The sequence below is a fragment of the Narcine bancroftii genome, chromosome 6 (assembly GCF_036971445.1).
Source record: "Narcine bancroftii isolate sNarBan1 chromosome 6, sNarBan1.hap1, whole genome shotgun sequence".
NCBI lineage: Eukaryota > Metazoa > Chordata > Chondrichthyes > Torpediniformes > Narcinidae > Narcine > Narcine bancroftii.
Window position 1 is genome coordinate 232,842,592 of NC_091474.1, and position 25,283 is coordinate 232,867,874.

The following is a 25,283-nucleotide window of genomic DNA, read 5'->3' on the forward strand; positions in this document are numbered from 1 at the left end:
ATTGACAGGTGTGCCAGTATGGAGCTTGTAGATCAAGGTTGTATCCATTTTTGTTGATTGTCCATAGCACCTCATAGAAGTATAATTTTGAGTTATCTTGATCTATTTGAGCCTATTCAATGATCTCGTCTGTATAATCACACAAAACTCTAAGTGGTGTCCTCAGAATAAATGCGGGCCTCTAACTGCGAGGACCGCATTGTGGTCCACATGCTAATCATAATCATGAACAGTTAAGAATTAAGAACAGTACTTGCCCCTCAAGCTAACTTCAGCATTTAATTAGGTGTGACCAATTTGATTATCATTCCAGCATTGCATTCCCATATGACATAGGAGCAGAATTAAGCCACTCTGTCATCTAGATCCTCATTGATGTATTTTACCCACCTACCCTATTCTCCTGCCTTTTCCCTGTATCTGTTGATACCCTCACTAATCAAGAAGTTATCAATCTCTGCTTTAAATATACACTGATGTGGCCTTCACAAGTGTCTGCAGAAATTAATTATACAGATTCACCACCTTCTGGCTGAAGAAATTTCTCTTCATCTCATAAATGTGATAAAGTTTCTGTTTTTAAACTAATGACATATCTTGGAAAAATCTTTACTCATCTCTTGACAAAGGGGTAAAGTAGTCAGGTGTTAGCAGTGCAACGATGGATTTGCATTTGCATCCAGTGGCGACCAAACAGCTTGACAAATGTCATACAATAATGTTTCATGCCTTGGCTTGCCAAGTATCCATCTGCATCTGCTTTAAAATATTCTGAGATGCAACTTCTATCATTATTGGAGGGAAAAAGTTCAATTAGACTCTTAACCCTTGGAGAAAATATTTTGCCTCATCTGCTTTAAGCATCAGCCCCAAGTGTGAAACATTCTCCCAGGAGGAAACATTCATTCCATGTCTATCTGTCAAGATCCTGTAAGTTCCTGAATTTCAATCAAGTCTCCTCTCACTTTCAATACTCCAGTAGATACAACCCAAGTCTGTCTAACCTTTCCTCCAAACAATATGCCTGTTTTGTGTTTTAATCCAGTAAACCTCCTATGAACTTGTTATTTTACTTTGTCTGATCATTCTGTTGGCCCTGAATCTTTTAAAAATAAAGTTTCTGTTTTGAAGTTATTGTCATACCTTGGAAAAATCTTTGCTCATCTCTTGACAAAGGGGGAAATAGTCTGGTGTTAGCAGTGCAACGATGGATTTGTATTTGCATCGAGTAGGTTCTAAATAGCTTGACAAACATGAGTAAAATTAAAATTTTGCTTGTGTGTTTTTGAATACCTGTTGCACATCTGTTGTGAGTAAGAATATATAGGTTGGCACAGCATCGAGGACCAAAGAGCCTGTACTGTTCTGTAATGTTCTATGATAAGGCAAGATAGTTTTGAACAGCAAAGTAGGAGATTATGTGGAAAGACAAAAGGAATGTCTGTGATCAAACACCTTGATGCAACAGCAAGAACCTCTTGATTGGTTCTTTGTGGCATGTTAATAACAAGGCTGTAGGACATGTGTAGCAGGCTAGACCAGCCATTCTCAACCTTTTTTTTTTGCTATGCCACTGTTAGAAGTCTGCTCAAAATTCTTGGGCCCACTCTCCTGTGAGGCATTCAAGTTTAGTTGGTTTTTTCTGGACTTCTCTCCTACCGACTCTATTAGTCAAGTCAACTTTATTGATCATTCATGCCATACTCGCAGGATAGCATTTCTTCAGGACCAGAGAGCATATTTACATAGATGTAAGTTAGGAAAGCAGTTAACACATTAAAATATTACCACTGAAAGTCCACAGTATGCTATCCATATCTGTACCAGGAGTTCAGGAACCTGATAGCTTGGAGGAAAAAAGCAGTTTCCCACTGTGGATGCAAGGGTCCGAGTGCTACGGTACTTCCTGCCAGATGGCAGAAGGAAGAACATGCGGAATGTGTGGAGTCTTTCACAATGTCTATTGCTTTCTGCCTGTATCAAGTGTAGTAGATGTCCTTCATGCTAGGAAGAGGTTCCCCAATGGTCTTTTCCGCTGATTTCACTATCCTCTGCAGGGTCTTTTAGTCTGAGGTGGTACAGCTTCCAAACCTGGCAGTGATATAGTTGTACAGGATTCTCTCAATACATCCTCTGTAGAATGTTGTGAGGATGGATGGTGGAAGATGGACTTTCCTCTTCCTTCGCAGGAAGTAGAGGCGCTGCTGGGCTTTCTTTGCTATGGAGCTGGTGTTAAGGGACCAGGAGAGATTCTCTAACAGGTGCACTCCGATGAACTTGATACTCTTGACGAGGGGAGTATGATCTCCCTGGGCCCTTCTGAAGTTGACAATCATTAGTTTTTTTTTAACTTTCAGATGCAGTCTGCAACAGTTCATTAGTGTCTGCATTGTCCTGTATGCTGCCTCCTCGTTCTTACTGAGAGGGGCAGGCTGCTGACCTCTGTTCCTATGTCCATGTGGAAACGCCGTCTGGACTGGCGATCCCAAATGTACAGGAAGCTATCTTGTTGGCCAGCTGTCGTGGCCATTAACGAAGGCTGGCCCCGGCGTTTACCTGGAATATGCATGGCGGCCTGCACCAGTGGGCTCCAGAATCCCATTTCTGGTGGTAGAAGCACCACCGATCATTGGGATCACTTCCTCTGTGGGTCTGTATGGGTCTGGCTATGGGGTTGCCAAGCACTCTCTTTTCTATTTCCACAGAACGTCTGCTTGAGCTGCAACTTTCCAGGAGTCATTTAAGTCTGTGTCTGCCAGGAGCAGTTGCTCCATGCCTGCTCGAACATGATACAGGGCTCGTGTTTGCCCAGGAGGGCCAGCATCTCGTTCATGAGAGCCGATGGGTGCTTGCCTCCCAGTTTGTCCAAGTGGAGCAGGCGTACCCCCCTCTCACGCTATGAAAGCCTGAAGATCTCGATTAGCAAGTCCTTGAAGGCAGTGTATGTGCCTTCTGATGGGAGCTCCTGGATGAAGTTGGCCACCCAGCTCGCTGTGTCCTGGTCCAGGAGGCTCACCACGTGGTAGTACAGGGTGGACTCTCCTGTGATCTGCCGGATCTGGAACTGTGCCTCAGCCTGGTCAAACCACGCGTATGGCTGATTCGTCCAGAAGGTCGGCAGCTTGAGAACGACTGCGTGGACTGCTGCCAGCTCGCTCATCATTGGGGTTAGATGCTATCTAAACTGTCGGGGTCACCAATTGTAGCCATGCGCTACTCGAAAGGAAACATACTGACGAGTGCAGTCAGGTTAAGCTCTGCGTTTTATTGGGGGCTCAGGCCCGACCTTTATACTTATCGTGTTCCCGTCATTTTCCCCTTTTTACTGACGCAATGACCCGCATAACAAAAGCAGGTTTCCCGCACACGGGTGCCCTCTTGCATGACAATTCCTTCTTCCCCACGTGCTGTCTCTGTCTGTTGGCTGTGCAGCGGGGCCAGTGCCATTTTGGGGTTGCTGGCCCTTAAGCTGCCTTTGCTGTTCGTCTGCTGGTTTGCTTGCAAGGGCCAGCACTGGCTTTTGGGTGCACTCACCGCCGAGAGCACCAGTTTGGTCGCTGCGGCGGCAGGTCCCATGTATGTGTGAAATATTATTGTAACATATTAATAGTATTTTTCTGTTCATGCCTGAGGGTGTATTGATTGCCTGCACAGCAAGCTTGATTTCATTGTGGTTGGTGTCAACTGCTGATCTCACTGTTTCAGTCCCTGACCAGCATCAATTGTTGGAAAAAGGGAGGTCCATCACTGAGGAGGCAGATGTATTGAGGGAATTCCTTTGAGGTCAACTTCAGTTTTTACATAGTAGGGGAATTAAGGAGTATGAGGAAAAAGCAGGTATGTGGAGATGAGTTTATCATCCGATCAGCCATCATCTCATTGAATGGCGGAGCTGGTTTGACAAGCCGGATGGGCTAATTTTGCTCCTATTTCTTATGATCTTGTGTTCAGTAATGGACTTGAGAGGGTTCTTCAATGTAGACTGGGTTACGAGCTCCCATTTTAGTAAAATGTGATTAACACTGTGGGGGATAGTATAAGCAGGATGGACTGAATGGTCAGAGTTAACAGTTAACATATCACAAAAGCACATCACAAGTCACAGCCCAGCAATAATTTGATACATTGGAAGAACTGAGGAAAGGTTTGTCATCATCTGCACCAGAATTTGATACATTTGCAAAGACATTGTGATTTTGCAAAGTGAGAACTATTCTGACGGCTGAAGAGGAAGCACTTTTTTAAGCAGCTCCTGTGGCCATCCATTTTTGTGGAATTCAGAGCAAAGCATGCTCTGTGAATGACTGGGCCTTTTCAGTGGATTGACCTGTGCCAGGAAGGTCTTTTGGGAAGCAAAGGGCTTCATTTTGAGTGTGACTAACAGTGAAGGTCACTCTGAGAGTCCGATGCCAGGGTCTTAGAAGCTTTGTGGAAGCTGTCCAATTCATGTCTTCTCTCAGTTCAACACTGAATTTGAAGATTTTGGCCTGGACTGTAATAGTTTGGGTGTAAGACACACACACACACACACACACACACACACACACACACACACACACACACACACACACACACACACACACACACACACACACACACACTCACTTCTGGTTCATTGCTCATTACACGGAGTTCGTAACAACTGTCCTTCAAGGTACAGCTGCATGAGGTCCATGGTGAAGTGATCATCTGGATTCTAAATTGGCTGGTCACAGAAGAATGTTACCCTAGCTGAACACCAGTTGTGAGTGATGTTCTGAAGGGACTGGTGTTGGAACACTTGGTAGTGAATGACTTATTGGAAAAAGTAGATAAGCACACTAGTAAGTTTATAGGTTGTAGTGGAACATGGTATTGTGGGCATGTTCCCCAATGAGCTGGGCAGGCTGACCTGCCTGCTGAACCAGTAGCCCCTCCCCCAAGACCCCAAATAAAGGCCGAGAGCCTTAGTCTCCTCTCTCATACCTACCCTTGGACTTGAGCCATCAGTATGCTGAGGCACGCTTGGATCTTTAGCTCAATAAAGCCTTTGGCCCTTACTTTGTGTCTGTGAGTGGTCATTGATCGTGCTACATGGATGACAAAGATTGGAAGAGGTGGAAATGTAGAGGGCTATCAAAAAATACAGATCAGTTTCAGATCTGGGCAGAGAAATAGCAGATGGCCAAGGTGGTGTTACACATTGGGAGGCCAAATGTAAGAGAGATATATACTGTTAATGCCAGAACTCTTTAAAAACATTGATACATAGAGGAATCTGGGGTTTCAGATCTATAGCTCCTTGAAAGTGGCCAATGCTAGTTGATAAGAGTGGTGAAGAGATATGTATGGTATGCTTGTTCTCTTTTTGGGGGGATGGGACATTCAGTATATGTTGCAGCTACGTAAAACTTAATTTGGAGACCACTTGGAGTACTGTGTGCAGTTCTGATTGTCTCATAACAGAAAAAAATTGGATGCTTTAAAAAAGGTACAGAGGAGATTTACTGGCATGCTGCTTGGTTTTGAGGGTATGCACCATGGGACTGGTTATTTTCTCTGGAGTATCGAAGGCTGAGGGGTGACCTGATAGAAATTTATAAAAGTAAGAGAGGCAAGATAGGGTCACCATCTTTCTCGCAGGGTTAAAATGTGAAAGGCTAAGGATGGGAAAGTTTAAAAAGTTCAAAATGTTTACAGTGGCCTAGAATGGGGTTCCAGGAGTAGTGTTAGAAGCAGATACAAAGTCTAGATAGACTCGTGAATATAAAAAGATAGAGGTGTATGTGTCATGTGCCAGCAGCAGGGATTTAGTTTAAATTGGGCATTGTGTTTGATGCAGACATGGGCTGAAAGGCTTGTTCCTGTGCTGCACTGTTCTACATTCTGAATCCCTGTGCTTCGCCTCTAATTCCAGCAAGAAGATGCTTAATCCTGTAGGTTCAAATGTGCTTACCAAGGCAGTGTTACTAAAAACTAGCAAAAAATTAGCATTTTCTCTCAATGCAGAATATGGTATCCTTTTACAGGATATTTTTTATGTTAATATGTTAAGATAACAGTTATTTCTTCAGTTGCAAAGTTTGTGTGCATCCAACTAAATAGAAAATAATTTAAAACTTAACTAACACTGAATTTGAAATACATCTAGAACATTTCCAACAATGATGCTGTAGATTTAGTCATTTGAAGTAACGTGTATAAGAGCCTTGATTTCACGTTGAGAACAGTTCTTGCTATTTTGCACTTGTGTTGGGTGAGATTGGCTAAATGCTGTTTAACTGAGTGCACAATTAATCTAGAAGAATTTATCCCTAAAGAGATGAGTAAAGGTTTGATCACTTTCATTCAGAGTGGAGACAGTTCCTTTATGATGCACATTTCCTACTTAGAGTGCTAGAATGTTTAAATTGAAGCTATCACAATAAAGAGTAGTTTAGGTTCATGAGAATAATACAAGCATGTTAAATGAAACTTTGAAATTAATATTTACAAAGCAATAAAAATTGCATTTAATGGAAAATTTTCAATGGCTTTTTGACTTGAGTGGTAAAATTAACCCGAGGTTCGTTCTTTTGATAGCAGACGATCTTGCTAATGCAATCATCCTATTCATCTAAGTACCCAGCTACTTCAATTTTCGTAATATATGAATGTGAACTTGTGTGAATCGTATTGAAAGACAAACATTATTTGGTAGTTTAAAATGAACCTTTTGTCCAAGAGAAAGCAGAATAAAGATGCTCGTGCTGTATTTGGTTTTTTTTAAAGTTAATGACTTGTTTTTAAAATTCTACAAATTACTAGATCTATGCACGCTTCAAATTTATGATGCATTTTTTTGGAAAATTTTATTTTTCATTTGCATGAATACATACATATCAATTCTTCATATAACAATACAATGTAATGAAAACAATACAAAATGATATAAATTTTTAAATGTTTCCTTTTATTAAATTTATGATGTGCTGTTGATTAACATAGCTGACAAAATATGCATGGGTGAGCATTATATTGATTTACAGTTCAGTTTTGTCTGTTTTTTAATTGGGATGTGCAGAATATGTGCAGAAAATAGTTATACTATTTATGCAGTTTTTTATTTTTGATTTTCTAAAGACTCATGCAAATCCAATAAACAAAATATTACCTTCTCTTTCCACGTCATTATGATTTCAAGTCCTTATTTCCCCCTTCTTACACCCTCCCCTCACTATCCCTTAAATGATACAAATACCAACAAAGCCCACGATCCTCCTCAAAGCTACAGGACCTTGGATATTAAATAAAAACAGGTAGGGGCAAAAAACACGTCGTCTGCCATTTCATACTCTTAATCCTTTACCTGCTGGAATGGATCGTTTCTTTTCTCTTATTTGGGAATGGAAGTGGGTGTGAATTATATCTGTGCACCTATGTGCCTCAGATACGGTTGGCACACTTCAATGAAAGTGTCATATCTCTTCCATAAATTGTAGGTGATTTTTCTCCAGGGGAATGCTGCAATATTTAGCTGGGAGTTGGACTTCCACGTAACTGATGTCAGCCCACCTTCGGGCTACTATTTATACAGTTAAAGATAAATGAAGATGTTGCTGGAAATTGAATAACCAAATCATTGCTGTTCTTTCATTTCAAACTGATATTTCTTTTTTTTGGAAATCCATCTTCATTAACTGTCTTGTCCTGATTTCATGTCAGGTTATTGCTCTAACCACAACTGAGACCACTGAAGTTCTGCACTGCAGTTATTTATAATCTAATGCAGTTGCTTGAATGTTAATACCTACCATTAATCCCAACATCTCAGTAAAATTCAGACTCTCCCTCATCTGAAGGGTATAAACCAACAAAAGATGATGCAGAAAAATGAATGCACAAACTCGTACAAGTGAAAAATGGTACTTGTCGAAAATACACCAGTTTTCAATTATATTAACTTTAAAGATCTGTTTTAATCTTTGATAACATTTAGAAATTTCTCCAAATATAAGAAATATTTGAAAATTATTATTCAAAGCTGAAACCGCAGCACCAGTCTAAATTTTGCTTTGTATCTGTGCCCAGCATGGATATTCTGATGACTTGGCTTCTGCAGCCCAAGGCCTAGTCTCAGCCCACATTTTGCCTGCTGAATTTCGGATATTTAAGGACCAATTAGATTCTAGCTTGTTGGTCTGAGTCTTTGGCATTTTATTGATTTCTTCGGGATGCAAGTCAGGAAGTATGACCATTTTGAATTCATGAAGGTGATGGCAAGGCAGAGTTGAGCACAAAAGAGAATCGAGGATGCCATTCACACCAGGGCAAGGAGACATACAATCTTGAACTATTGGTCCTAATGGTAATAGAAAGGAAGTAACAAAGGCAGATTAGCTGCATCTTTATGACAAACCATGTAACCATATAACCACTTACAGCACAGAACAGGCCAGTTTGGCCCTACTAGTCCATGCCGTAGCAAATCCCCACCCTCCTAGTCCCACTGACCAGCACCCGGTCCATACCCCTCTAATCCCCTCCTATCCATGTAATGATCCAGTCTTTCCTTAAATGTAACCAATGATCCCGCCTCGACCACATCTGCCGGAAGCTCATTCCACATCCTCACCACCCTCTGCGTCAAGAAATTTCCCCTCATGTTCCTCTTATAATTTTCCCCCTTCAATCTTAAACCATGTCCTCTAGTTTGAATCTCCCCCTTTCTTAATTGAAAAAGCCTATCCACATTTACTCTGTCTGTCCCTTTTAAAATCTTAAACACCTCTATCAAGACCCCCCTCAATCTTCTACGCTCCAGAGAAAAAAGCCCTAGTCTGCACAACCTTTCCCTGTAACCCAAACCTTAAAATCCTGTCAACATTCTTGTGAACCTTCTCTGCACTCTCTCTATTTTGAATTTCTTACAAATGGCATTATAAATTGTCAACAAAACAAACCAATAAAAACACAATGCTGGAGAAACTCAACAGGTCAAACGATGTCCTTTATATAGCAAAGATAAAAATATATATAACTGACGATTCAGGCTTGAGCCAGTCATCAAGATATCAATAATAAATAAATAAACAAGTAGAACTTGCGTTCCCAGGTCCTGATTCAAAAACAACATGTTCATGAAATTGGTGAAAGAGTAAAAACAGAACCTATTGCTATATTTCATCTTCAAGGAAAATTAACTGTTACATGACAATTGCCCGTGATTTAACGAGTTAAACAAGCAGGATCATGATCCAGTACGCTTCCCCATGTCTGAAATTTGGTTAACCGAAAGTTCAATTATCCAAACTGTTTTTCAGCGGCGACGTGACGAGTTGAAAAAAAAATTCACCCGACATGCTTCTATGGGACTCTGACGTGCTATTAGTGCCCATTTGAATCCAACAGAGCTCTTGTATATTGTACAATAGAGATCATGTTTTTAGGTAAGAATTAAACATTATTTCATGCTTGAGAAGCGTTCCATTGTTTTTTGTGGTTGTTACTGGGCTACCTAAACCCATTATTCAGTTACCTGAAAAATCTAATTAACCGAAAAACGACCAGTCCCAAGTTTTTTGAATGTGGGGAAATGTACTGTATTGGCAATAAAAAATGAGAGAACCATTTATGCATTTTGTTACGATCTTCCTCCCAATTACTTTCGATGAGCTCTTCTTACATGAAAAACAAAATATTAGAATTTTGTTTCCTTCACGACAAGACAAAACTTTTATTCAGAGCAGTAGTGTTATTTGACTCTTTGTCATTCCAACATTGGTTCGGTGTTCCATGACTGGTAAATGCTTGTAGAGAAGTCTTGATCTCAACCAAAATGAAAAAGATAAACCATTTTCTGCTTAAAAAGTACACATGACACATAAGATGATGCTGGACTTCAACACCATTTTCTGTATCCTATTTCTATATCCCTTAACTCTTCTACTATGCCAAAATTTATCATTGGTTTTGAATGTAATCAAAGACTTCAGCTCCATTGCATATTGTGGGACATAGAATCCCAAAATTCTCCTTTGTTGTCATGGAAGATTCTAACTGTGTTTCTTATTTTTGCAGCCTTTGCTTTCTGAAAGGCTGAGAACCTGCTTGTGTTTTAGAATCAGCAGACATGCGGACTCGAAAGGTCAACCTGGCCTGTTTCTGCTCCGTAAATGGTTATATGGTTGCATGGTTACATAAGCTAAATTCCACCATGGGGCCCAGAGATGCAGTTATCTGACAAAAGGACATCTGTGTACCAAGAACATTTCCTGTTTTGGTCACAGACTGTCTTGACGCAATGTTTTGGTCACAGACTGTCAGAGGCCTAGCCTTGACGCAAAATAAACCATTTATTCAAAGTGATAAGCTATGGGTAAGCAGTTTTTGGGTAATATAAGCCATGGTCCCGCTGCTGAAGTGGGAGACTCTCTGAGAGGTGGCAACATCTCTCAGCAAGAAGAAGAGTCCAGCCAACGTCCCGGTCAGGGGAGGTGGAGAAGCTGCTACCGGCGCCCTGACAACCTACTACAAATGTGCAGTCGTTGCCTCGCTTCAGCAGTTGGGACCAGTCCAAGCATGGATAAGTATAGTTGGGAAGGGCTTGCATATTGTAGTGTGAAATCAGCTTTTGAATTTGTAATAAACATTTGTATAATCTGAACTGCTCTCGGTGTGTGTGTCTATTTTCTTTCCGGAGCTCAAACACTGTGACCAATCTCAAACGAACAAAATAAGAGGTACAAGTTTACTCAAGACACTTGTTAATGAAGAAATGTCTCCTCATTTCAGTCTTAAATATTCTGCTTATATGTAGACTACAACTCCTATTGATAAGCTCCTCAACCTGTGTCCACCATGTGAAGCCTTTCAGTAAGATAGTTTAAAATATAAATTAATTATCAAGAACATTTAATAAAAATGGATGGATTTTAGACCATCTTTCATAACCAGTTCACACTAAAGCAAGCTGCAGCAGGTTTATGCTTTTGGATTTTGGGTTGTCTGACATTTTGTTTGTTCATAATTGAAATTAGTACATGTACTTTTACTAATTAAGCATGCCCTCTTAAACTTCTTCTCATCGATGTTTATTCTTTTTTTTTCAGAACTATAAACCTCTAGTGTTTACAAAAACAATGTTTAACAAAACAGATATTGCACTTCAAGGTAAGTTATGTTTATAAAAGATCTATTTTTTGCTTTTATTAACTCGAAAATGTACAGGTAGTCCTCGATTTCCAACTCTTGCGAATTATGTCCACCCACACGTACGTCTGAAATTTTAAAAATTCTTTATTAAAACAACTGGACAAGTAAATTTTTTGTTTTAAAAGTACTGTATACAGTGGAACCCCATTATAATGCGATAGTTTGAGTCCAAAAAAATTGCATTGCAAAAAACATGCAGTCGTGCTAAATCAGGGTTTCAATAAACAGTTGTTCTGCAGTTACAGTTGAAATCAAAACACAAATTTTCCAATTAAATATGCAGGTCCCTATCTCCTCTCAATTGTATTGAAATTTGTCAGAGATAATTTCACATATGTAAGGGTTAAATTACTAAACGATTTAAAGATTTTTTTTCCTCTGTTCCAGTATGGGGCATTGTCTTTTTCTGATGGTCTCCTTTATCATTGTCTTCAATAAGTCATATTAATGCAGTTAAAATGATAATATTACCTAAGTTTTTGTATCTATTTCAAGCGACTCCAGTTTTCATCCTGAAGTTTTTTTGATAATATTGACTCAAAAGTTTTTTTCCTTTATTTGGAAGAACAAAAACTCTAGAATTAGTAAATTTCATTTGCAAAAATTGAAAAAAGTTGGAGGTATGGCCTTACCTAATTTTAGATTTTATTACTAGGCTGTTAATATTCATTTTCTAACTTTTTGGATTTTTTATTCTGGCAAATTGGATCATCTATTATGGACAGATTGAGAATTGAGATCAATACAGCAGTATTCAGTGACTTCTTTATTGGGTACCTCTCTTCCACTTAGTTTTTCCAAGATCAATAAGGATTTATCTAATCTAATACTCAAACATAATTTGCGAATCTGGTCCCAATTTAGAAATTTTAAAATTAACTTTGTGTTATCTAGTGCAGTGGTTCTCGACCTTTCTCTTTCCACTCACATCCCACTTTAAGTATTCCTATGCCATAGGTTCTCTGTGATTAGTAAGGGATTGCTTACGGTGGGATGTGGGTGGATAGAAAAAGTTTGAAAACCACTGCTTTAATTGTACCTCATTGACTCGTTATGTTCATGGTTTCAGAACTCGAAAGGAAATGGGCCAATGACAATTTTTCTCGAGCAAAATATTTCAGTAACAATTGGGTCTAGAGCAGTGATTCTCAACCTTCCCTTCCCACTCGCATCCCACCTTAAGCAATCCCTTACTAATCACAGAGCACTTATTACATAGGGATTACTTAAAGTGGGATGTGAGTGGAAAAAAAAGATCTGAAACCACTGATCTAGTGCTATCTCTCATAATTATTTTTTTAGGCCCTCAATAATTGATCACTCCTCTATATGGAAAATCAAAGGTATTATTTATTTTACAAATTTAAGGAAGGTTGTTTAATGATTTTTGAACAGCTGGTAAGTAAATATGACTTTTTTTAGATAATTACAGATGAAAAATTTCTTAAATACCAGATTACTGGACTTTCCATTTGTATATCCACCAGATTTAGTTGATAATATTTTTCAATTGAATCCTTCTCTGATAGGATTAATTGGAATTATATATGATTGATTATTGAAATTGCGTCCAGTACTTCACGATAAGATTAAAAAGACTTTGGAATTGGAACTTGCAAGACCCTTATCAGAGGATCTCTGGGATAAGATTCTTAAACTGATGGATACATTTTCAATATGTGCCCGACATTCATTAATTCAATTCAAAGTGGTGCATCATGTTCACATGGCTTGTATCTTTTCTAATGACATATTGCTACATTGACACGTGTGTTTTGATCTTGTCCATCCTTAGAAATCTATCAGAAAGACATTTTTAATATCTGTTCAACTGTATTTCAGGTGGAAATGGGGTTATTGAACCAGATATAGGGGTTATTGAACCAGATATAGGGAGTTTTTCTGTACCTGCGCAATGAGTTGTGGCCTTCTCTACGTTGTTGGCTAGAAGAACCATCTTATTCAAATGGAAAGACTCTAGACCTCCAATGGTTCAATGGTTCACTCATATTATGTCCTGTTTAGAAAAAATTGAATATCGTGTATTTGATTTATCAGTGAAATATGAAGATATATGGTGATCTTTTATATCTTATTTTCATTTACTGTAAATGTTTCTAATGTAATTAGATGTGCTCACTCTTCCAGATGAGATTAGTCTTACCTTTGTTTTTTGATTCACGGTATGAATCAAAAGCTACCAAATACCCTCAGGATAAGCTACTCAGATTTCTTTTGGATTAGTTTTCTTTTTTATAATAGAGTAGATTTGGTGGGGGGGATTTTTCACATATATAAACATTTTTGATGTCTTTTCTGTCTTCACCCAGTGCAGTGGAGGGGGGAACCAAGTTTATACTGTTTGGAGTTTTATCTTGATATGTATACAGTGAAACCCTGATTTTATGTGCCCCGATTTAACGCAAATTTGGATATTATGCAATGAATCATTTGGACATTAGGCTCCCGACTGGAGTTTGGACGTTGGCCTGCCAGCAGGCACAGGGACCTCGGGCAAAATCCAAGTGCAGTGAAACCCCGATCTAGCATGACCCTGCTTTTTTCCCAGTGAGATTTTATGGACTCCAATGAGCACATTATAATGGGTTTCACTGTACATACATGATATTGTATTTTCAGCTTCATTCCCTTTTCTTAATTGTACTGTATTTGTTATAAAAACCAATATAAAAGATAGAGAACGAAAACAAGTTAATTTTTAGTAAACCATCTGTCCCTTCTCCCAGCGGCAGCCTGACGCCCAAGTCCAATGACTCATCACGTTCTGTCTGGATTCACGTTAAATTGGGTTCCATTGTATATATTGAGAGTCTTTATTATTTACTAGAAGTTCATATGTTAAGTATCTTTATTAAAGGTACCGTACATAGGTTGGCATTCTTCATTAAAGGTTCATTTGTTGAAAATCTTTTTTTAAAAATTGCTTTAAGATGCTGCTAAGCCAGTGCAGTGGGGCGAATCTGACTTGCTTCCAATCCAAGTTACAACCAATCCTTCAGTCCCAATTCCAGTCATAAGTTGGGGACTACCTGTACATCGATGTGGCAAATGTTTCTGTTTTTTGGTTACTTTGCTCTTTAAAAGAAAACGTAAGATTCTCTTCAGCAATCAGACTCATTTAAATATTTTCTGCGTTCCCTTTTTTAGCCTCATTTGATTCTTCTCCTTGATTGATTCATCATGAAACAAATGTTTATAACTTAAATCTTTCTTACAACTAATAGTCAACTAGAGGTTTAAATTTAAAATGCTTGGTCATTTCATTTATCAGGGAAAAGGTTTTCGCTTCTAATTATCTGGTGTATAAAATAATTACCAGAGTTTGACATTGAGAAATTTTGGCTTCATTGTCTGACACGATGTAAAGCTCCATAAGGTTTACCGGAGCATGGTTCATGTATGACAGCGTCAGCAATCCGGGTTTGAATCCGGCGCTGTCTGCAAGGAGTTCGTCCATTCTTCCCATTTCTGCGTGGGTTTCCTCTGGGTGCTCCGGTTTCCTCCCACATTCCAAAAAAAGGATGTACGGGGTTAGTCGACTAATTAGTCACATGAGTGCATTTGGGCGATGCGGGCTTGTAGGCCAGAAGGGCCCATTACTGTGCCGTCTCTCTAAATTTGAAAATTATGGTTGCTCTATTCCCTCAGAATGCTAATTCTACATTGCTAGATTCCCATAATATTCCAAAAAATCATTGCTGTTTACCCTAACTGAACTTGGCATCTGATTTTCCATCATCCATGTGGGGAGAGAATTCAAACATTCATCACCTTGGCAAAGAATTGTTTTTAGCTGTTCTGCTTAGCAAGAATCTGTCTACCTCTCAGAAATGTTTAGGATATCTTTAAAGTGAGATGCAAAGAGACTTCCAAAGGCTCATGGTCATCTGAGAAAGATATTTGTGCTCCATCTCTATTGCGCAAATTGGGATTGTACTCGCTGGAGTTTAGAAGATTGAGAGGGGATCTCATAGAGACCTATAAAATTCTGGCAGGACTGGACAGAGTGGATGCAGATGGGATGTTTCCAAATGATGGGAAAATCAAGAACCCGGGGCCATGGTTTGAGGATAATAGGCAAACCATTTAGGACCGAGATGAGGAGGAATTTCTTGACCCAGAGGGTGGTGAATCTGTGGAATTCATTGCCACAGAGGGCAGTAGAGGCAGGTTCATTAAATATATTTAAGAGGGAATTAGATCTATTTCTTCAGTATAAGGGTATTAAAGGTTACGGAGAGAAGGCGGGGATGGGGTACTGAACTTTAAGATCAGCCATGATCTCGTTGAATGGCGGAGCAGGCTCGAAGGGTCGAATGACCTACTCCTGCTCCTATCTTCTATGTTTCTATGTAAAATGGGTTATGCCTTATTTTTAAACAGCGACACCTGAGTTTTTTCCATTTGGTGGTAAATATTGACAAAATATAGACCAGAGTTCTGGGACTAATTGGTTGAATCTTTCAAAAGCTTTTTTGGGTGAAATATCGTTTCCATGTTCCAGGAGTCTATCATTTCATATACGAATTCAAAAACTCTATCATATTGACCCTAAAGTACCCCTCACCTCCATTAAGCTTGGACTAGCAGTGAAATTTATAAAACCAGTGAAACCATATCATATCACCAGACTGCAACATAAGCATTAAATTCTCTGATTTTATTTGCCTAAGCTTTGGGGCCCCTAAAAATATTTGCACATGTTAAAAACTTGCTATCTTTGCATTTGTCTCCTGCAAATTTACTGTGACCTCTTCCGGCTGTAAACTCTAATCTGAGCTTCCAAATCAAGCTTGCCATCACATCTTTTATTAAAGCTATAACTCCACGGTGATATTAGTTCATTAGACATATCAGTACTTTACGTTTGTTTGCTCCAGTGCTATTCAGACGCGTCTCTGATGGCGTGGTTACAGTAGTGCTAAGTCCAGCACTATTACAGCACCTGTGACCTCTGCGGGTCCAGCACTAATCTGTAAATAATTTTTACGTTCTCCTGTGACCTCTGCGGGTTTTCTCTGGGAACTCTTGTTATCTCCCACCATCCAAAATGTACGGGGTTGGTCAGTAATTGGATGTAATTGTCAATGTTAAAATTGAAATAAAAAATAAATTTCTTTCTCCCACCTTTTTCTTCCATTCCTGTGCGCCTTTTCGGTCTATCAGAATGTTTTATGGTGGATAAAGCTTTTGTTGAAAAGCATTCTGCTATTATTAAATCTTTCAGTGGTTGAAAGTTTTTTTAAAAACCTTTTGTATTGAATTACTGGAAATTTGCATTTTATTTTCCTGAATTTGTTCCACCGAAAAAGTCAAAAACAAAAAAAAAAGACTTCAGATGCAAGAAATCTGAAATTAAAAGACAAAACGCTGGAAACTCTGGGTTTTAACAGCATTTGCAGATAGAGAAATAGATGTTTGGGATTGATGAGCTTCAGAACTCAGAAAATTTAGAAATAGACATTTCAGCTTTGTTAGGTCTGCTTTGTTCATGAATGAGTGAGTCAGACACCAGACTGAGTCGAAATCAAGGTTCTTTGTTTTTTATTACTGGATTGTAACACTTGCAATAACAGTGTTAGTTGGAGAAGGCGCATTCTGCCGTTATCAGCAAGTGGTGTTTTTTTATACCTCAGGATACGTACTTAGTAAATTATCATACCATGACATTGTCCAATGAATAAACTGTTGCTATCCTTCTCTGTTAGTCTGCTGCACATCATTCTTGTTAGTGCAAAGCTTATCTTGAGTGTACAAGGTCACATCTGCATTCTGTTACTCCTTAGTACTGGGTGACTCCTTCTCCGGTCCCATCTCATGATGTTTTTACCTTACAGCTTGCAGAGAGGGGTGGTGAGAACAAAACATAATACAATGAAACCTCGTTAAAATGCGATTCATTAATCCGCAGAATCGCTTATAGTACGGGTGTCTGTGGACCCCAAACATTGATTTTAGGATGTCAGGCTAACAGCCACAAACTCAAAAATGGTCTCTTATAACTCATTTACAAGATGTGTATGTTAATATGTGAAGTTTAAAGGTCTTGAGTCACAGTATTCTGCTTTCCTGCTTCCTGAATCATGACATATATCGATCTGTTCCTCGACTCGGCTGTATGAAATCTTGAACCCCAACTGCCCCATTCTAATGAGGTTCTACTGTGTCAATAATAAGGTGGAGCACAGAAGAATATAAAGATGTGATAAATTTATGTTGAATTGAAGTAGGTGCTGCAATCTTGTTAATGACAGCTCATCTGAGGTAGTTTTTTTTTTAAATATGGAACGCTTCACGAATTTGCGTGTCATCCTTGCGCAGGGGCCATGCTAATCTTCTCTGTATCATTCCAATTTTAGTATATGTGCTGCTGAAGCGAGCACATCTGAGGTAGTTCTGTTGGGAAGTGAGGAAGTGCTAAACATTATCTTATATCAAACTGAGAATGAAGGGAAAAATGATGAAATAGAAGAGTTTTTAGCTAAAGTTGAACTGCCGAAATTGTAAGTAGAGGATCAAAACCATTTGAAATAGAGGAAGTACAGGATATATTAAAAAAGCTGCTGGACATTAAAAACCAGGAGAGGATGGATTTCCAATAGAATTTTATAAAACATTTAAAGAGTTATTAATTCCTCCTCTCCTGGAAGTAATGAATCAGGTAGAAGAAACACAAAACTTATCAGACTCATGTAAGACAGCAATAATTACAGTAATACGAAAGACTGGGAATGATCCATTAACACCAGCATCGTATAGACCAATATCCATACTTAACTCAGATTATAAGATAATAGCAAAATTATTAGCAAACATATTGGCCGACTGTGTACCAAAAATAGTAAAACAAGATCAAACTGGATTTGTCAAGAAAAGACGAACAGCGGACAATGTCTGTAAACTTGTTAATTTAATTCATGAAGTTCAAGGGAGTAAAAAAACAGTGGTAGAAGTTGCCTTAGATGCAGAAAAAGCTTTTGACAGAGTAGAGTGGAACTACTTATTTAAAGTGTTAGAGAAGTTCAATCTGCCAGAAAAATATATTAACTGGATTAGAGCATTATATAATGGACCGTTGGCAAAGGTAGCAGTAAATGGATATGTATCGAACCAATTCAAATTAAGTAGATCAACTAGGCAGGGATGTCCATTATCCACCTCATTGTTCACCTTAGCAATAAAACCATTGGCAGAGCTGATAAGAGGGATAAAAATAAAGGAGATGGAGTATAAAATCAATTTATTTGCAGATGACATTATAGTATACCTAACAGAACCAGAGAAATCAATAAAAGAACTACATAAGAAATTGAAGGAATATGGAGAAATATCAGGGTATATGGTCAACACAAATAAAAGTGAAGTGATGAATCTCCATTTAAATGACAAACACAAGCGATTCGATACCTAGGTTTCAGGTTAGACAATAACTTAAGCCACTTGTACAAACTAAATTATCAGCCATTAATAAAGAAATTACAGGAAGACTTAGAACATTGGAAAGAATTACAACTAACGTTGAAAGGGAGGGTGAACTGGATTAAAATGAATGTATTCCCAAGGGTATAATACTTATTTCAATTGTTACCAATTCCCTTAACAGAAAATTTTTTTGTTGAACAAAAGAATAAGAAGGGAATTCTTGTGGAAAGGGGGGAAACCAAGGGTAGCGCTAGATAAATTAACAGAGAGGTATAACCGTAAAGATAGAAATGGCGGTTATTTTAGAAAAATTTCCTCATGAGTTTTTGTTTCGATGGAATAAAAATTTATTACGAATTTATGATGTGCCAATATTGAAACATTTATTGAAGTTATGGACAAGTAAACTTTAAAAATTGGAACTTAAAAATATATATTCTGGAAGATTGCCATTATATAATAATCAACTTGTTCCTTTTACGGTCTCCAATGCCACTTTGAAACAATGGGAAAAGAAGGGAATAAAAAATTTATCTGATTGTTTTTCTGAGGGTTGTTTTTGTTCCTTTGACGAATTACAAAGGAAATATGGTATTAGTGCAAATTCTATATTTGTATATTATCAATTAAGATCTTTTGTAAAACAGTTATGTGGTCGACATATGATTTTATTGCCTGAATCTAGTTTTGAAGAATATGTACTTTCAATACCAAAAAAGGGATATATATCTGATTTGTATTGTATTTTACAAGAAATTGATAGTAAAAAAGACTGGGATAAAGATAAGTTGAAATGGGAAAAAGATTTAGGACATAAAATAGCTGAGGAAGCTTGGATGGAAATTTGTCAGAATAGTATTCGGAAATTAATTAATGCTAGACTAGCGATGATTAATTATAATTTTATTCATCAGCTATATTTAACGCCGGAGAAATTAAAAAAATTTGGTTTTAGTAAGTTGGATTCTTGTTTTCGATGTGATCAGACGGCCAATACTTTTTTGCAGACTGTTTGGCTTTGTGATCGATTGCAACAGTTTTGGAAAGATATTCAATCTGTTTTTAACAGTTTATATAATATCAATCTTGTATTAGATCCCGATATATTTTTATTAGGGAACATGCAACCATTAATCGATTTAGGTTTAGAGGATTATCAGATTTCATTTATTTATTTAGCTTTAGTTGTGGCTAAGAAATGTATAGCACTTACTTGGAAAGATAGAAATATACTAACTTTAGATAAGTGGTATTTGGAAATGAAATTTTGTTTGACTATGGAAAGGATATATTTTTCAATTCAGGATAAGATGTCTTTTTATAAGTTGAAGTGGACTCCGTTTGCTAATTATATGCATTTAAGTTTGATTTATATATATATATATATATATTTTTTCTTTGGCTTGGCTTCGCGGACGAAGATTTATGGAGGGGGTAAAAAGTCCACGTCAGCTGCAGGCTCGTTTGTGGCTGACCAGTCCGATGCGGGACAGGCAGACACGATTGCAGCGGTTGCAAGGGAAAATTGGTTGGTTGGGGTTGGGTGTTGGGTTTTTCCTCCTTTGCCTTTTGTCAGTGAGGTGGGCTCTGCGGTCTTCTTCAAAGGAGGCTGCTGCCCGCCAAACTGTGAGGCGCCAAGATGCACGGTTTGAGGCGTTATCAGCCCACTGGCGGTGGTCAATGTGGCAGGCACCAAGAGATTTCTTTAGGCAGTCCTTGTACCTTTTCTTTGGTGCACCTCTGTCACGGTGGCCAGTGGAGAGCTCGCCATATAATACGATCTTGGGAAGGCGATGGTCCTCCATTCTGGAGACGTGACCCATCCAGCGCAGCTGGATCTTCAGCAGCGTGGACTCGATGCTGTCGACCTCTGCCATCTCGAGTACCTCGACGTTAGGGGTGTGAGCGCTCCAATGGATGTTGAGGATGGAGCGGAGACAACGCTGGTGGAAGCGTTCTAGGAGCCGTTTAGTATTGACAATTTTTGTTTGTTGTTGTTAGAATTTTTTTAGGTTAAGTTTTATCTCTTTTGTAAGTGGGTATTTTTTTTCATATATAATATTGTCAATTTTATTAACTCTTCACTCTATTTTGGGGGGGAGGGTTGGACTAATTTTAAGTTAGACTATTAATATTGTGTTACAATTAACGGGGGGGGTTATTTTGTGTAGTTTTCTGATATAATATTGTAATCATACCTTTTTAAATTCTTTTTTCTATTTTTATTTAAATGTAATTCTTTATTGTATTCATGTTATAAAAATTTTAAATAAAGTCTTTAAAAAAAGAAGAGAGGTATAACCAAAGTGGTTTGCAGTTACCAAACCTCAAAAATTATTATAGAGCTGCTCAATTAAGGTACTTATCAGATTTTTACCAGACGAGAGAAAAACCAGATTAGACTAAGATAGAATTAGATAAAATAAGAGAGAAGGTACCGGAACATATACTTTATAAATGGGATGAAAAGCTGGTGCAATATTACAGCTCACCAGTATTGCATCATTTACATAATATATGGAAAAAGATACACGTAGAAAGGAAAAAAATAAATTACCAAACACCAAAAATGCTATTGACGCAAAATCCACTAATCCCTTTTACAATAGATAATCTTTCCTTTAGAGAATGGGAGAGAAAAGGAATCAAGAGAATAGAAAATTTTTTTTGGGAAATAATTTATTAACATTTGAACAGTTAATAAATATGAAATAACTCATGGTACAATGTTTGCATACCATCAACTGAAATCTTATTTAAAGGATAAATTGGGAAACCGATTGAGATTAGCAGAAGGAAGCAGATTACAGATACAATGATAATTAAAAGATTTATAACAAATATGTACATTAAGCTGCAAGGTAAGGAAAATGATGAAATAGCTATCAACCCAAACAAAAATGAAACATGGGAAAAGTTATGTTCTGGAACTATGAAGAATACAATAAACACAAGGTTACATCCTCAAAAATTAAAGAATGGGATCCAACAATATCAGACAGGTGTTTTTGCTGTAAAAATGAAATGGGAACAGCAATACATGCAATTTGGGCATGTACAAGTGAATACGTTTTGGGAAGAATTAAATCAGATATTAAATAAAATCACAAAAAACAACATACCAAAGAATCCAGAGATCTTTCTTTTAAGTAACATAAGAAGTGGAGAATTAGGTCTCAAATTGGATAAAGCACAAAAAAAAATTCATTATGATAGCCTTAGCAGTAGCAAAAAAATGTATAATGTCAACTTGGAAAATGGAAGAGAGCCTGAGAATACAGAATAAGTGTATTCCATTGGAAAAAATAACATATAATTTTAAAAAATATGTTACATTGTTTGAACAAATTTGGGAACCGTACATGGACCTTGCCCCGGACCTCCATCTCCTAAAATGATAAGAAGCCAAAAACGATTAGATGTGTGTAAAAGTAGATGACACATTTTTCTTGTTTGTTTTTCCCTTGTGTGAAGACGTTTTATTGTATATGTTTAATATTTATTGGTTTTGAAGGGGGGAGGGAGGGAGAAAAGGGGGAAAATGTCACTGTGTATATTTAATGAGAAACGTCTGTATATATTTTGTTTGATATGGTTCATAGAGTGAGAAATTAAAAAAAATTTAAAAAACATTATCTTTACTTAACAAAACCATCTTTGATAACTTGAGGCTGAATCCACAAGTCAGGCAATCATTCATTCGTGCTAAGTGAATACAAATTTTAGACTTTTTTCTCAAATTGGGAATTGATATTAATGTCATTCATAATTTTGTTGCTTCCTCAATGCTTCATTTCCAGTATAGACTTTTTTTCCTATTTTGTGTATATCTGTAATTTTTTTCAGCAAAAAGAGCTACTGGAGGAACTCCTTGTGTCAGGCAGTGAATGGAAATTTTGATTATCCCTTTGCCCCCACAGATGGCGGCCTGACTGCTGAGTTTCTCCAGCAGCCTGTTGCTCCAGATTCCAGCATTTGCAATCTCTATTCTCTCCTGTAACATTTTAGATAACCGTTTAATATTCTAAAACATACTTTAAATTATTTTCCTTTCATTATAGTTGTTTCATTCAAGTGTGCTGATGAAGTTTCGCTAGTTGTTGAATGGTACCTCAGATATTACCCCTGCCATAATGAATTTAATAATGTTAAAGTGAGTATTCTCAGAAAATACATTTTCTCTCTGCTGTTTTAGAACAGTCGTACACTCCTGTATCCAGTGATAATGTAAAAAGTATGGTCTTACAATTTTATTCCAGGGAAAGGATTATTTAATTTTTGTGAATTATCAATAACCATGGTTACATGAAACATCTTTGGAAACTCAAAAGGTCTTGGTTTTTTATACTTGCCATGTGTTATGGCACTGTATCAGTATTCAATATTAATTTCATTATGAGATGGACAACATGTAAAGCGGCAAATCTTAGATGTTCACTAATCAAAGGAAACATGTCTTTCCGGTGGTCTTTCTCCAAGTTCGAATCTAAGTGCCTTAAGTTATTTTTGATTATTTCTTTAAAATGCTAATCCTAAAGTTCCAACCAATTTTAAGCTAAAATCAGTTGTAAACTCTGCGAATGACACCCACAAGAAACAAGTCATATTTCTGTAGCTACCACTATTACGATTAAAACGCAAATGCCTTTCAGGAACCAGTGTCAATAACAGAGATGTCTTCATTTCACCATCTTTGTGCATATCTACTTCTCATCTTCGTGCTGTTTCTTGAAGCACTTCATACTACTTAAGATTTGATATATAATGCAAATTGCTCAAGAAATAATGCCAAGATTTCAAGAAGTATTGAATGGACTATTGGTTTAACTGTTCTTTCTTTTTACCAGGATATATACGACAAAAGATTTTCTGGCAATGGCAATACCAATAGCCTTGAGCCTCATTCATTGAACAACGGACAATATATTGAACACAAATCTCAAAGTATTATTTGCAATGAAAATACTCAGGTCTTTCCGAAATTTAATGTGAGTAGATACTCACATTATGAAATAAGAAGCTTTATTAATGTAAATTGTATCATGCCTTTCAGTCAAGATTTTATACTTCTTTTTTAGATGAGCAGAAGTCTTCCAAAATCTGTCGAGGTACAGACACCAAAAACAAAAGAGGTAACACATGGAGCTTGTTTTCTCAACCACTTGTTTCCTACATTGATTTTCAACTTCAACTCTTACCAAAAAATATCATGGTTTGGATTTGTTAGTAACATTTACAATAAAACTAGCACCGTCACTGCTGTATCAGCTTATCAGCAATTACTTTCATAAGCATGTGTTAATTTAGTTTTCAAAAAAATGTTATTTTCAGTTAAATCCTTTCCTTCCTCCTCGGAAAATATTTTTCCTGATCCCTCTCTTCATTTACACAATTTAATTTTTTTTTTGTAGTTTACATTTCCATGTGAGTACTCGTCAGTCTAATTAATCTCAGAGTCTTATTTTGTTCACCATCGAGCAGGTTCCCTGCAAATGACCATCTGTAACAGATGTTTCCCTGAAAGTCCATTAAAGGTTGGAGGTCAAGATAAACTGTGAGCACTGGGCCGTCACTACTCACAGACAAGCAGTATCTTGGGGCATCACCCCCTGACACTTTCTTAATATGCTCAGTTCTTTTTCCAGCTTTATTTTTTAAATATTTCTGTTTTTCAGAATTGGGATTACATAGTCACAGTGGAAAACTCAAACTCGAAATAAATTTCTCCCAAATGAACTTGCTGCCTCTTCCACTACAATTCATTCATATTTAGTTGGCAATGCTAAATACAAGCGTGCATTTTAGCAACTGGTTGCATCCCGACCTCGGTGCACGTGGCTTCATTAATTTTCAGCTTTAAGCATGTATTGCCCTCCAGTTTTGTACACCTCCATGCATTTTTTTCCACCAAAATCAAAGACAACCCTCTTCTGTTGACTTCATATAATTTGAAAGAGGGCTGTAGAGACTCAATTGCTTTGTATCTTCAAGGACTACGTTGATAAATTTTTAGACATGAGGTTAATGCAGGAAAGTGGCACTGAACTAAGGTATTAACCATGATCTTGCAAAATGACAAAAGTAGGCAAGGGGGTTGAATGATATTACTTCCATTGGTTACCGTGTTGTATCACACCCAAAGCTGTGAGCTCCAATTTTGTTTATTATTCTCTTGCGTGCTAACTTCTGAAAATCCAAATATATCAGTCAGTTGGTTTGGCCTCCTATTTTGCTTGTGGTAACCTAAAAAAAACATTATTTCTCTTTTATAAATCCTCTGACTCTGCCCAGCCTTACTATTTTTTTTTCTGCCTGCCACCAAACCATTTCATCATAAATTCTTACATATTCCCACTGACTGATCTGTTGTTCCTTATTTTACTACTTTGTTCAAACAACAATGTCATTATCTTTGCTGCCTTCCAATCTGTGAACATGTGAGCCAGTGCCTTGCTTGCTGTCAACCTTTAAGTATAGTTTGCCAATCCATGACAGCCATCTCACTCCTCAAGTATTTGTAGTCTGTTTCATTCAGAATTAAGAAACTGATTTCGGGTTGAATTGAATAATTTTCTGTGTAAAATTATTTTATATTGTGATCACTCTATTCTGAAACAGTTTTAAAGCCAGATTATCGATTTGAGCTTTCTCACTATTCAGTTCTACAT

The 25,283-nt window shown here is 37.5% G+C and overlaps 1 protein-coding gene and 1 non-coding gene across 4 annotated transcripts in view; one reads left to right on the top strand and one right to left on the bottom strand.

Annotated features, from left to right (window-relative positions):
• Positions 1-9,290: 9,290 nt before the first annotated feature.
• tmem87b (transmembrane protein 87B) overlaps positions 9,291-25,283 on the top strand; it is a 55,036-nt gene continuing 39,043 nt past the window's right edge. For 2 of the 3 annotated variants that reach the window (XM_069887684.1, XM_069887685.1), the window contains exons 1-5: positions 9,291-9,407; positions 11,070-11,130; positions 22,677-22,768; positions 23,463-23,603; positions 23,694-23,747. In XM_069887684.1, the coding sequence (XP_069743785.1) occupies positions 11,100-11,130; positions 22,677-22,768; positions 23,463-23,603; positions 23,694-23,747 (318 nt within the window). In that variant the 5' untranslated portion in view covers positions 9,291-9,407; positions 11,070-11,099. Of the gene's footprint in view, positions 9,408-11,066; positions 11,131-22,676; positions 22,769-23,462; positions 23,604-23,693; positions 23,748-25,283 lie in introns of those variants that run through there. The other variant, XM_069887686.1, reaches the window with a different exon arrangement.
• On the bottom strand, positions 17,470-17,576 carry LOC138737794 (U6 spliceosomal RNA). Its single transcript, XR_011341236.1, has one exon. It is a non-coding gene; the product is annotated as a U6 spliceosomal RNA (small nuclear RNA).